This window comes from Nerophis lumbriciformis, linkage group LG05, assembly GCF_033978685.3.
Source record: "Nerophis lumbriciformis linkage group LG05, RoL_Nlum_v2.1, whole genome shotgun sequence".
In the NCBI taxonomy this organism is placed as follows: Eukaryota; Metazoa; Chordata; class Actinopteri; order Syngnathiformes; family Syngnathidae; genus Nerophis; species Nerophis lumbriciformis.
In genome coordinates this window covers 37,688,749-37,702,367 of record NC_084552.2, presented here as the reverse complement: position 1 = coordinate 37,702,367, position 13,619 = coordinate 37,688,749, and the positions used below count along the sequence as shown (strand labels likewise).

The following is a 13,619-nucleotide window of genomic DNA, read 5'->3' as shown; positions in this document are numbered from 1 at the left end:
GTCATGTGAGCCAAGTGATACTTAGAAAAACACAAACTCACAAAGGACTGCATGAATGAGCCAAGATGATCAACTTTACCAAGCTGAATAATGGACTACATTATTAATACATTATCATGGATACATTAATAATCACCAGTACATCATTGAGACATCGCTATGACACGAGTACATCGGTAATACAACCTCAGGTCACAATACATAATTAAATCACAACATCATTAATACATCTTTACACTACCATTATATTAATAATACGGCAGTGAATCTGGGCACCAAACGATTTGATTTAATTTGATTCTTGGGATTAATAATTCGTTTCTCAATTCAAAACGATTTTTGTTTTAAAATATATACATTTTTAATAACATTGGGTGCCAGTTCTATGATTAACTACATTCCTCCATAAAATAGATAAACAGCTCTGAAATTTGTTTTACATTACTTAAAAGAAAACTGTTTTTTTACTTAAAAGAAAACTGTTTTTGTTTAATAAAATTCTATCTAAATGTTGTACAAATACAAATAAGGCAACAAGAGAAGTTATTCACACTTATTTTCTAAAGTAAATCTGTACAGCAAATATGGGCATCTATGTCAATATGATTTGCCTGAGTGGCTAGACAGGACAGATTTTAAATATATACATACCGGTATGTATAATTTTTTTTAAATCGATTTTTTGCTTTTTTTCCCGATTCATAATCGCAATTCTTTCGAAAATCAAATTTTTTGACACCCCTAATTCTTTTAGTGTGTTGGTAGTGACTCCACGTCACTACCAACACAGATGCATGTTTACGTCACTGATACACGTAATCGTTAATACATCTTTACACCGCCTATATATGATTAATACATCTTCATGTCACAACTACAAATACTGATACATCTTCACGTCACTATTACACTAATGACACACCATTATGTCACTGATACATCATTAAAACACATTTACATTAATATATCGTCATCACTACTGCATCATAGATAAATTACTGATAATAATTTTAAACCACCACTACACTGAAAATAAATACCTAGCTGTCAAAACTCTCACCTACTAAAAGCAGTAAGGACAAAATGGGTAGTTGTCCTTGAGGACTTTAATCTGGACTGGGACAACTGTACATCCAAATCTCTCAAGGCTTTTGCCACTCGACTTGGTCTTAGTCAACTAATAAAGCATCCTAAAAGAAGAAGAATTGGAAAAACATGCAGTTCAATCATTGACTTCATTTTTGCAAATTACCCTAACAAATATAAAATTTCTGATTTGCCCTTAAATTATACAAAACATCAAAGACACAGGAAACAAAATTACTATTTATGCAAATAAGAAATAAATGTACAGACAGGCCTCGTTTATCACTGTTAATTGGTTCCAGACCTGACCGCATTAAACAGATTTCTGCGACGTAGGGATCATTATTTATAAATGTAATGTTTTCAAGGTAAAGCATAAAACGTGTTTACGACCTTCTAAACACGTGTTTTAACATTATGAGGGCCCTTTAAACATGAAATAACACCTTAAACCCTCTTTTGATCCAATACAGTAATGCTGCCTGAGGCTGAGCCAATCATTGGTTACATTACTGAACACCTTGGTTTGATTGCTTTGGTCCTCTCTAATGGCCAATACTACTGTAGTATTAATACATTTAGTTTGTTTCGCATTGTTTGTTCTGGAAAATCATGAATTTATGCAAAATATGTGATTTTTTTTTGCGACGTGTTGAAGCCGCAAAAATTGAAGCGCAGTGTGGCGAGGTATGACTGTAATGTACTTGTAATGCATAGAGCTAGAATGGATTCATTTCAAAATCAACTAAAGTTGTCTCAAAGCCTAAAATGATGGAAAACCATCAGGAGCTCTGCTCATAGGCTTCTGGTAAGCTTTGACACAGTAAACCAACATGTTCTGCTAAAAAAGCTCAGCTCATCTCATTTTACTTCATCTGCAATTCAACTACTGTCATCCTATCTCAGCAAAAGATTGCAGATCGTTAAGGTTGGGCTCGCTAAATAACCACCTATTGAATACAATACGGGTGTGTCACAAGGCAGTAGTTATTTTTCGATGATCTTCCTCTGGTCTGTAATTATTCCTTTTTTTATGCAGATGACAGTCATCGTTTACTTTGATCTAAATCCAAACATAATTAACACTGTCACTTCAAAACCTGGAGATCCGGTTATGGGATAATCACCTTACAATCATTATAAGGAAGACTGAATGCATGTACTTTCACTCACTCATGAGCTTTTATCTATATGTAATTGAATAGTTCTGGCCAATCAAACACGCTCTACAACAACAGCCTATGCATATCTTGGTGTGCTTTTGGATTCATGTCTATATGTTTACATCAAAATCCAACGATACCTGACAGTCACTTTCCGTATCTGAAACCTATTACATGCCACAATAATCCTACTGATCACTGACGCATCTTCACATCACCACTAAATCAACACATTATGTAACCTCTACATCAAAAATGCATCTTTACGTGCCCAATACATCGATACGTTTAGATCACAACATGTGTTTACATCACTACTTTATCATCCATCCATCTTTATGGCATCACTACATTGACACATCGTTACGTCACCACTACGACATTGATATTTTTTGTCACCAATGCAATGCATCAGGAAAGTATTCACAGCGCTTCACTTTTTCCACATTATGTTACCACCCTTTTTCAAAATGGAATTAATTCATTTTTTGTACAGACTATACCCCATAATGACAATATGAAAAGGTTTTCTCAAAATATTTTGCGAATGTACTAAATAAATAAAAAAAATCACATGTACATAAGTATTCGCAGCATTTGCTTAATAATTTAATAATCATTTTTGAATACAATGCCAGAAGCTTTGCACACCTATCTTTGGGCAGTTACTCCGATGACTCTTTGCAGCACTTCTCAAGCTCCATCAGTTTGGATAATAAGCGCTGTTTTTTTTATCCAGGATATCTCTGTCTATTGCTGCATTCATCTTTCCCTCTATCCTGACGGTCTCACAGTTCCTGCCGCTGAAAACCCTCCCCACAGCATGATTCTGCCACCACCATGCTTCACTGTAGGGATGGTATTATATTGGCCTGGTGATGAGTGGTGCCTGGTTTCCTCCAAACATGATGCCTGCCATTCATGCCAAAGAGTTCAATCTTTGTCAGATCAGACCAGATAATTTTGTTTCTCATGGTCTGAGAGTCTTTCAGGTGCATTTTGGCAAACTTTTTTACTAAGAAATGGCATCTGTTTGACCACTGCACCATACATGTCTGAATGGTGGATTGCTGCAGAGATGGTGGTCCTTCTGTAAGGTTCTCCTCTCTCCACAGAGGAATGTTATAGCTCTGACAGAGTGACCACCTGGTTCTTGGTAACCTCTGTGAGAAGGAAAGATGAATGCAGCAATGTACAGAGACATCCTGGATGAAAACCAACGCTTCCCATCCAACCTGATGGAGCTTGAGATGTGCTGCAAAGAGGAATGGGAAAAACTGCCCAAAGATAGGTGTGCCAAGTTTGTGGCAAAGTATTCAAAAAGACCTGAGGCTGTAATTGCTGTCAAATGTGCATCAACAAAGTATTGCGCAAAAGCTGTGAATACTTATGTACATGTGGTTTTGAAAAATATTTTCACTTTGTCATCATGGGGTACTATGTGCAGAAGTTGGAGGACAAAAATTTATTTATTCCATTACGGAATAAGGCTGGAAGATAACAAAATAGGGAAAACGTGACACGCTATGAATACTTTCCAGATGCACTGCACATAATTGATAAATCCCTGATACATTTTTACATCACCGCTACATCATTAATACATCTTTATGTCACCACTACATCAAATAACACATCTACCCATTACCACTAAATTGATGCATCAGTATATCACCAGTACAACATTAATATATGTAATCACTACTACATCATTGATAATTCAACTGGTACATGTTTACAACCCCACTACATCACTAATACATCTTTATGTCACCACTTTATCAAAAACCACACATTTTCACATTACCACAAAATTGACTGCATCATTATCACCACTATATCATTGATACATTTTTACCCACATCATTATGTCTATATTCCTTCACTTCACCACACATAACATCACAACTACATTGCACATCATCATTGCACCACTACTGTACGTCATTGACACATCGTTATGTCACCATTACATCATTAATACATCTTCATGTCAACACAACATTACATTACTACGGCGTCATTAGAATAGAATAGAATAGGCTTTTATTGTCATTGCACATTAAGAACAACAAAATATAAGTCTTCATCTGTAATTCAACTATACTCTCATCCTATGTCAGCAAAAATTTGCAGATCGTTAAGGTTGGGTACGCTAAATCACCACCTCTTAAATCCAAAATGGGTGTGTCATGATACATCTTTACATCCCCCTTATGTCATTAACACAGCTTCACGTCACGATGACAATCATTACATCACTTCTACATTATTGATATACATTTACGTCGCTATTACATCAATGATGCATCATTATGTCAGTAATATCAATCAATCAATGTTTATTTATATAGCCCTAAATCACAAGTGTCTCAAAGGGCTGCACAAGCCACAACGACATCCTCGGTTCAGATCCCACATAATACCCCATTAATACATACGGTATTTGCATCATCACTATTAATGTATCGTCATCACCACTACATTATTGATACATTTGTGTCCCTTTTACATCAATGATGCATCATAACGTCACCACTGCACCATTGATATATTTTGTCCCCATTACATCATTATATTAGCACTGATACATTTTTACGTCACCACTATATCATTAATACATATTTATGTCACAACTACATTATTTATATATTTTGTCATTACTAAATCATTCATAAACACTGATATATCACTACTACACTACATCAAAATAACACATCTCCATGTCAGCACTACATTGATGCATCATTACATCAACACATTACTGATGCATCATGATACACTTTGTCACTACTACATCATTGATAGATTGATTATTACATCACCACTACACCATCAGCACCACCGACTAGTATTAGACTACTACAGACTATCACACACGCACTCGCGCGCACACACACACACACTTTAACCTTTATGTGCACCTAACAGGCCCTAAATAGAAAACATGCGATCCAACTTGTGCTCACGTCCCCATCAGAGCCGTGTGTGTGCGTGCGTGTGTGTGTGTGTGTTCTTGACCTTTGGTTGAATGCTCAGCGTGTCACATTTCCCCTTTAAATGAACTTTGACCTTCTCGGTGCAAGTTAGGGAGTATGTCTCTGTTTAAGGACACGTGTGCAAACAGGGAAATAGAAGAAGAAAACTAAGTTGAAGCTAACATGCTAACAATGGGCATGTGGCTGCTTGGACATGTTCGGACAAATTAATGTAGCGGCAGCAGAAACTTTATGGACAAACATAAACATCAAAGTCAGCGTCAAATGCACACACTCCCTGAACCGCAGCGGGGTCCGCCCCCAACCAGCCAGGGTCCATAAAAAGCGTCCAGCCTGTGGCAGGACACTTCCTTGTCACTCGCAGAGACAGGTGGACCAAGACGACCCCCGCCCCTAGCCACCCACACTACAGCTGAGGTAGGCTTGCTCTACTTTGATTTTGAACATTTTCCTCCGGTTTTTGTATCAAATCGCTTGTCATTGATGAGCATTAATGATGAAGCAAGTACATGACCTTCAGCGCCAAGGGCAATATGACCAAAATGGGACAAACAAGAAGTGAGGACAAAGTCCAGACGGACAACGTTATTCAATGCAATGAGTATAGGCTGTGGCCCTGATATTTGTACCATGAATTGATTTACGTGGACCCCGACTTAAACAAGTTGAAAAACTTATTCGGGTGTCACCATTTAGTGGTCAATTGTACGGAATATGTACTGTACTGTGCAATCTACTAATACAAGTCTCAATCAATCAATCAAAAACAATGGTTCTTGTCTTCTAGGGTTAGCTTGACTCACATGTGTGCTAATGGCATCATGTTAGCGTCCAGCTAGCCTGGGGGTGGGGCATACTCATGACCTTTATGAAAGGTCACAGTATTAATAGTATTAATAACTCAGCTCCAACTTAATGTTTCTCCCCCCCCCTCCCATTGGCCCTGTTGACTATGATTGACACATGCAGACACATATCTCACTTGCTTTACTTCTGCATCATCCTCAGACAGGATGTCCATCACAAAGATCCATGCTCGGGAGATTCTGGACTCCAGAGGTAACCCCACAGTCGAAGTGGACCTGTGGACAGCAAAGGGTGAGCATGCGCAAATGCGGCACACATAGCTAAACTCCTGTAGCGCAGAGAAACAGCTGTTTGTCCTCTCAGGTCTTTTCAGAGCGGCGGTCCCCAGCGGCGCCTCCACTGGCGTCCACGAAGCTCTGGAGCTCCGAGACGGCGACAAGAGCCGCTACCTGGGCAAAGGTCTAGAATGTGATCCTCGCTAACTCACGCCAAACGTGGCTGACACACATTATCTTGTGTTTCCTCAGGAACGATAAAGGCTGTGGACCACGTCAACAAGGACATCGCTCCCAAGCTCATCGGGAAGGTCACTGGATACAAGCTAACATTTTGAGCAGAACTTTCTAGAATGATGTAAAAGTAAACGCTGGAAGTTAACCACTAGCTCCAATCATGTCTCTCTTGCTCCAGAACATCAGCGTTGTTGAACAGGAGAAGATCGACAGGTTCATGCTGGACTTGGACGGCACTGAAAACAAATGTAAGCAAATGTCTGACCCGCCTGTCTGTCTGTCCCTGACCCGCCAATCCATGCCTGACCCGACGGTCTGTCCTTGTCCCATTTTCTCTGTTGCAGCTAAGTTTGGGGCTAACGCTATCCTGGGAGTGTCTCTGGCCGTCTGTAAGGCGGGGGCCGCGGAGAAGGGAGTTCCCCTTTACCGCCACATCGCTGACCTCGCCGGACACAAAGATGTTATCCTTCCGGTTCCTGTGAGAGAGGAGGAGACTCTGTTTGCCTATCATCATTATCATCATCATCCACGTAAGACTGGTCATCTGGTCCTCAGGCGTTCAACGTCATCAATGGAGGAAGCCATGCCGGGAACAAGCTGGCCATGCAGGAGTTTATGATTCTGCCGGTGGGCGCTGCCAACTTCCACGAGGCCATGAGGATCGGCGCCGAGGTGCTAACGCCGCTAACTGTCCCAGTAGCTGCCCGATAGCTTAGCGCTGGTTTAACAGCATTGTCTGCAGGTCTACCACAACCTGAAAAACGTCATCAAAGCAAAGTACGGAAAAGACGCCACCAATGTGGGAGACGAGGGAGGTTTTGCTCCCAACATCCTGGAGAACAACGAAGGTGAGACTCACGTTAACAACTTCATCATCATCATCCATCCTTCTGGTGTGTCTTTGTTTGTGTGTGTGCAGCTCTGGAGCTGTTGAAGACAGCCATCGAGAAGGCGGGATACCCGGACAAGATCATCATTGGGATGGATGTGGCAGCGTCCGAGTTCTTCCGCAGCGGGAAGTACGACTTGGATTTCAAGTCACCTGACGACCCTTCAAGACACATCAGCGGCGAAAAGCTGGGAGACTTGTATCGCACCTTCATCAAGAACTACCCGGGTAAGATAGCAACGCTCACAGGAAAGACTGGAACAAGACTCACGCTTGTCTTCTCCATCCAGTCCAGTCCATCGAGGACCCATTTGACCAGGACGACTGGGAGCAGTGGGCCAAGTTCACGTCTTCTGTGGACATCCAGGTTTGTCAAGTCAACCCTATATGCTCGATACACGATGCTCAGTATGACAACCACACGCTCCTCAACCAATCAGATCGTAGGAGACGACCTGACGGTAACCAATCCCAAGAGGATCCAACAGGCGGTGGAAAAGAAGGCCTGCAACTGTCTCCTCCTCAAAGTCAATCAGATCGGTTCTGTCAGCGAGTCCATTCAGGCGTAAGAACGTCGCCCTGCCCATTGTTCTTACTTTGCTTGATAGCTGTCGCTTAAACACTGAGTGTGTGTGTGTGTGTGTCAGGTGCAAGCTGGCTCAGAGCAGTGGGTGGGGTGTGATGGTCAGCCATCGCTCAGGAGAGACGGAAGACACTTTCATCTCGGACCTGGTGGTTGGGCTCTGTACCGGACAGGTAACATATGCACACACTTGTGCACACCTGCACACACGTGCACACACACATGTCCCCGCGCTGACTTGTGTATGTCGGCTGCAGATTAAGACCGGCGCCCCCTGCAGATCAGAGCGTTTGGCCAAATACAATCAGCTGATGAGGTGAGCATTTCCCGGTTTTTGGCCTTCACGTTTTCAAAATAAAAGCACTTTGTAACAGCTGACGTCACCCTTTAGGATCGAGGAGGAGCTGGGTGACAAGGCCAAGTTTGCCGGGAAGGACTACCGCCATCCCAAAATCAACTGAAGTCGCCATGGCGAGCGAATGTCAACCTTCTGATAATAAGAAATAAAAAAATTAACCATAATCTTCTTCTTCCTGTTGTTAATGACAAACACTTTAAAACAGATCTACTCTGAATTATTCATGAATATTAGTCATTTATTCATTATGAACTAATACATCATCCAGCTTGTGTTGCTTTTGCTTTTGTCAGCTGCTACTTGTATCTTTAACAAAGGAAAAGTTTAGGGGACTTTACACAGGTGCTGCTCTTCTGTTGGACTCCGGTACTGCACGTTACTGCATGTTAAATTCTCATTATTGGGTTTTTCAGAAAAAATCTTTAGGGGCACTTGAGCCAAAGAAGCCGCCCCCTTAGCTACGCCCATGACCACACAGACACTCCCACTAAATGAGATTTCCACACGACCCTGAAGGCATTATGAAGCCACTCAGCCAATGTGACGTCAACGCTCAGAAAGTTTGGGACCAAACCTGCCAGTTTCCTAGCAATGAGCAGCAGCCATGTGACACCAACACAACGCTGACCTCTCACCCTCGCCACCATGTCGCTCCAAGTGTGTGTGTGTGTGTGTGTGTGTGTGTGTGTGTGTGTGTGTGTTGCCTTGCTGTGGGCAGGCAAGAACATCTCATGACAGACACACACAGTGATTGATGTGCTATTGTGTGTGTGTGAGCGTGTGACGTCAATGTGCTGAAAGGGGGGCGAGGTTTCGTTTGTGAGACAAAAGTGAAGGGGGTCATTAAACACACCTTTCGTTGGCGCCCTGTGAACCTCTGTAGCTCCGCCCCCTTGCACAGGAAATAGTTGCCTGGGACGACCACGTTGCCACGGTGATGCTTTACAAGAAGGCTGGGATGTGAGGTCAGAGGTCATGAGAGACAGACAGGAGGTGGTGGTGATGAAGAGTAACTTTTGCATTGAATCGTGTACAGGTGAGCATGGAACCTTCACAAGAAGTCCGACAAGACAGAACTGCAGCCATCCCGTGTCCTTAACGGGACATTTCCAGTGATGATTTATATACCTCCTCTATACACATCCTACACCTGCATGGGTGCAATTGTGTGTGCATGCGTGCATAGCCCAGGCCATCACCATGGGGACTTCGGCACTAAGCATGTGTGACATCACGCCACTAAAGCGCTATAAAAGCTCGATGGGTTGCTATTAGTCTTCAGACGCGTCCTGACCGGGAGGACTTTTTTTCCGTCACTATTGGAGACGAAATTTATTGATTACCAGTCGACGACCGACACAAACTTTGTCTTTGAGTAAATAACGTAAGTAAGTTCAATTCGAACAACAAAGTTAATCTTTTTGACAAACATTTCATGTTCATCAGTGGCCACAAGGGGCTCCGCTGCTGCACAAGCTGATGCTAAGCTAACGCTCCGCCTGTCAAGAGTTCAGTGTGTAGTTAGCAGCACATTACAAGCCATAATAAAAGACAACATCAACTCAACAACCAATCACAGCACATAACGTTACTCAGCTTTGGCCAATCATCTTCTTGCAAAATGAACGCCTCAGCTTCTTCCGTGCTCACCCTTCTCGTCCTCATCATCCTCGCTATCATTGCTGAGTCCAGATCATCGCCTCCACGAGATGACACCAAGGTCAGTGATGTCATGCCTTCATACTTGCCTTACCAAAAAAAACAACAGACATCTTGACTGAGTCTTCTTTAAATGACAAACGGCAGTATTGTGTGTGTCTTGATCTCAGCACCGTCTAAAGTCAAATTGATGTCTTGATTGTGTTTTTATTACAAAAACAAATGGATGTCTCGCTTGTCTCCAGGTCATGACCTCAATGTTTGGCTCGCGGCTCTCCTCTCTCCTTGTGGCCCCGCCCCCATATGGGGACGCCACAGAGGGCCCAGCTGGAATGCCCGTCCCCTCCAGGGGATTGACCAGGAGGCAGGAGTCTTCATCACAGTTCCTTGTGGACTTCCTGCGGCAACATTCCAAGATAAGGAGGCGGAATCGGAAGGCGATGATGGGAGGAAGAGGATGCTTTGGTATGAAAATGGATCGCATTGGCTCCATCAGTGGACTAGGTTGTTGACTTTTGTTTCACTTTTTAATGACAGCTATCCTCGTTTAATAACGAGGGACAAAAGGTGTATGCCTGTTCAAGACACAGGTACTTTTTCCTACCTCAGACCCTTGATCCCTGGCTAAAACACAGTCAGAAGAAAGTGTGAGTGTGTAAGTGTGTGTGAGGGACAAAGACAAGCATGTATGTAACATGTGCTTACCTTGTTAGTATGTTGACAAACTTCTTCAAAGAAAGATGATTGCTGATTGCTCTCCTGAAATTAAGAATAAAAAGTATATTTTTGTGTCACCATTGAGATCTTCACATTTGATACCTGAATGCTATGGTGGCTGGCCTAAATGGGACAAAATGTAATAAATATTTAAATAATTACTTAAATGTATCATAAATTAATTATAGTTGTAATTAAATACATATGTAGTATCAAACATGTCACTCATGTTGATGTAAGATTATATTTACTTCCTAATCTAGATAATTATTGATTTCTTTGTCATTAATTATTCCACTATTAACTATTAATTTAGGTATATCATGTTTTATTTAATGATGTAATTATTTAATTACACATTTTTGTAATTATTTAAATATTTAATTTTGTCCCATTTTGCCCTTATCAGTGCTTCATGAATTTATTTTGTCTGTCAACTCAGCCGTCAATTGGCAGGTTCCAACTTCTAACAACTGATTAGTTACTTGCCTGTTGAACCATTCTACCACAGAAGTGGAGGAGAACTGGTTGATATATTGGTCTTAAAGTGTGGAAATAATTCCACAACAACTTCAATATATTCCTTAACTTTTAACTTTATAATTGCTGACCCATGCTCTGGGTCAGCAGGTGTCCCTTCCACATAATCCGCAATGTTAAAATAGACCACCAACTCCCCCAAAAAAGTGTGAATATATTCTCCTGAGTTGCCATGTTTTGAAAGACTTCCACAGGTAAGGAATAGGATTGTGGGATTATTTATCCCACAATTATGTGGAGGCAATGCAGATACAAAATGTCCATGAAAAATAAGGTAAAAAAAACATGTGAAAATAAGGGAAACATCAAACAACACAAAGGACATAATAAAGCAACGAGCTGATACAGTCAGCTGCCACTTCAGCGGTGCCCTTTAATTCTCCATAAAGCTACAAAAGTAAAACGCAAGGAAAACCAAAACAAAACATTAGGAACACAAAAGGACAATACACAAGACCACAAAGCTCTAGCAATTAGCAGCCACTACACAGCACCATATTGGGATTTTTTTTTAATGTTTGTGTTAGCCCCGCCCTCTGACTTTGATGGGTGAGTTGGACAGAGGAATTGAATAAATTAATAACTAAGTGGGAACAAAAATGCAGTCCAATCATTGCAAGTAAAAGTGCCGGGTAACCAATCAGGTGTTAGGATCCGCCCACTAACTTTGACGGCTGAGTTGAGAGATAAATTAAACTCATGAAGTGATAGTCCAAATAAAATAAACATATTGGACAAAATGTAATAAATATTTCAAAAATCACCTAAATGTGTCATTAAATTACATTTGTAAATCATGAAATTAAATCGTGAAACATAAAAAAAAATCATTAAATACATTATGACGCTTAATAATATATATACTTCAAATTATAATTGACACATTTGTTCATATGCTTCACAAAATGCATCATTTAAATCCGGAATACTTCAAAAATAATGCTGACGTTGCTAAATTATTATTTATTACAACGGCAGATGACTTAATCTGAAGACAAAACATGTTTGCGCTCTGTTCGACAATGAAATTGGCGGAGTGTGCCGCCATTATCCTCCAGCCGGGGTCGTTGTCGCTACATTCGCGCGAAGGCAACGAGACCGTCACGTGACAGAGTCGTTTTCCGCTAGGAAAGGCTAGCATTGCCGTAAGAGCGCCTATCTTTCGGCAGCGGGTAGCAGACGTCTCCCTCCGGCTCACGTCCTGGTTCGGTTCGGCGCCACCACAAACATGTCGGCAGTGCAGAGGATGAAAGTGGCGAACGAGCGGCACAGCAAGACAATCACACAGCGGGGACACGTCCAGAAAACATCGGTACCGACAGCCGAGCTAACGGCTAACGCTGCGATTCTTGTGTCACCGTCCCACATCACATAATGCCATATATTTGTACCCCATACAATTATACATTTATATTTGAATGTGTTTATATCTGTAGCTGTGACTCCCATTTGTTGTTGACTCAGAACTAAAGGTAATTTAAGAGCTGATCGAGCTAACAATCAAAGCTAACCTTAAAAAATGAAAATAATTGATTTACTTTACAAATGACTGAGCGCCCGCGGGACGTTTGTCTTCCAGCGGCCGGTCAACGAGGAGAAGTCTCCGGTGGGTCCGTGGCTGCTGGCGCTCTTCGTCTTTGTGGTTTGTGGCTCAGGTGAGTTCATGGCTGTGACGTCATGGCTGTTTCTAACCTTTGATTTAACGTGCACGTGTCGGTGTGTAGCCATCTTCCAGATCATCCAGAGTATCAGACAGGGCATGTGAACGTCGGGAGCTGAGGAAGCGTTGACAAATACACCTGGGAAGCAAACTGATCCTATTTAGTTATATATATTTTTTATTTTGCTATTGTATTGATCTGATATTGATGGTTTATTAGTGTCCTGGCTGGTTCTGTTTACCTTCTGATCAAACTGCAAAGTCTAACTTTTAATTTTTACAACATGTAGCGGCAGGCATCAATTAAGTGTGTTGCTTTTGGAGTTTTTTGGACACAAAGCATATCAAAAGCTGACCTATGTTGTCTGTCGCTGCTCCACCACCCGGAGATGTTCCAGAATCATCAGAGATGAGTGGTTTCTAGCCGACAACCTGGCAGCTGGGCGGGGATGCACCAAGCAACTGTTCACTACATTGCCCATGTATTCCAGTGAAAACCATAACACGCCCTATAATGCTTTGTTGCTGTCCAAAGCTGAAGAGCCACAGCTTTTATATGAAATAAAGCAGATATTTTTCTCTACACGTGTCTTTTTTTATCGCTTGGAGCAGGCGTAAAAATACATTGACACCAGAGGCTGGAAAG

At 41.6% G+C, this 13,619-nt stretch overlaps 3 protein-coding genes across 3 annotated transcripts; all 3 read left to right on the top strand.

Annotated features, from left to right (window-relative positions):
• The first annotated feature begins 5,550 nt into the window (after positions 1-5,550).
• eno3 (enolase 3, (beta, muscle)) lies at positions 5,551-8,561 on the top strand. Its single transcript, XM_061960444.2, has 14 exons — positions 5,551-5,665; positions 6,257-6,346; positions 6,419-6,514; positions 6,583-6,641; positions 6,746-6,815; positions 6,912-7,045; positions 7,123-7,239; positions 7,310-7,415; positions 7,487-7,684; positions 7,747-7,823; positions 7,897-8,021; positions 8,104-8,212; positions 8,297-8,355; positions 8,431-8,561. Exons 2-14 carry the CDS (start codon positions 6,262-6,264, stop codon positions 8,498-8,500), a joined length of 1,305 nt encoding a protein of 434 aa, XP_061816428.1. The 5' UTR covers positions 5,551-5,665; positions 6,257-6,261; the 3' UTR covers positions 8,501-8,561.
• Positions 8,562-9,991: 1,430 nt separating this feature from the next.
• nppcl2 (natriuretic peptide C-like 2) lies at positions 9,992-10,568 on the top strand. Its single transcript, XM_061960450.1, has 2 exons — positions 9,992-10,117; positions 10,302-10,568. Exons 1-2 carry the CDS (start codon positions 10,019-10,021, stop codon positions 10,566-10,568), a joined length of 366 nt encoding a protein of 121 aa, XP_061816434.1. The 5' UTR covers positions 9,992-10,018.
• Positions 10,569-12,418: 1,850 nt separating this feature from the next.
• LOC133606466 (stress-associated endoplasmic reticulum protein 1) lies at positions 12,419-13,556 on the top strand. The gene is made up of 3 exons (XM_061960451.2): positions 12,419-12,625; positions 12,893-12,968; positions 13,038-13,556. The coding sequence occupies exons 1-3, from the start codon at positions 12,542-12,544 to the stop codon at positions 13,076-13,078; spliced, it is 201 nt and encodes a 66-aa protein (XP_061816435.1). The 5' UTR covers positions 12,419-12,541; the 3' UTR covers positions 13,079-13,556.
• Positions 13,557-13,619: the final 63 nt, after the last annotated feature.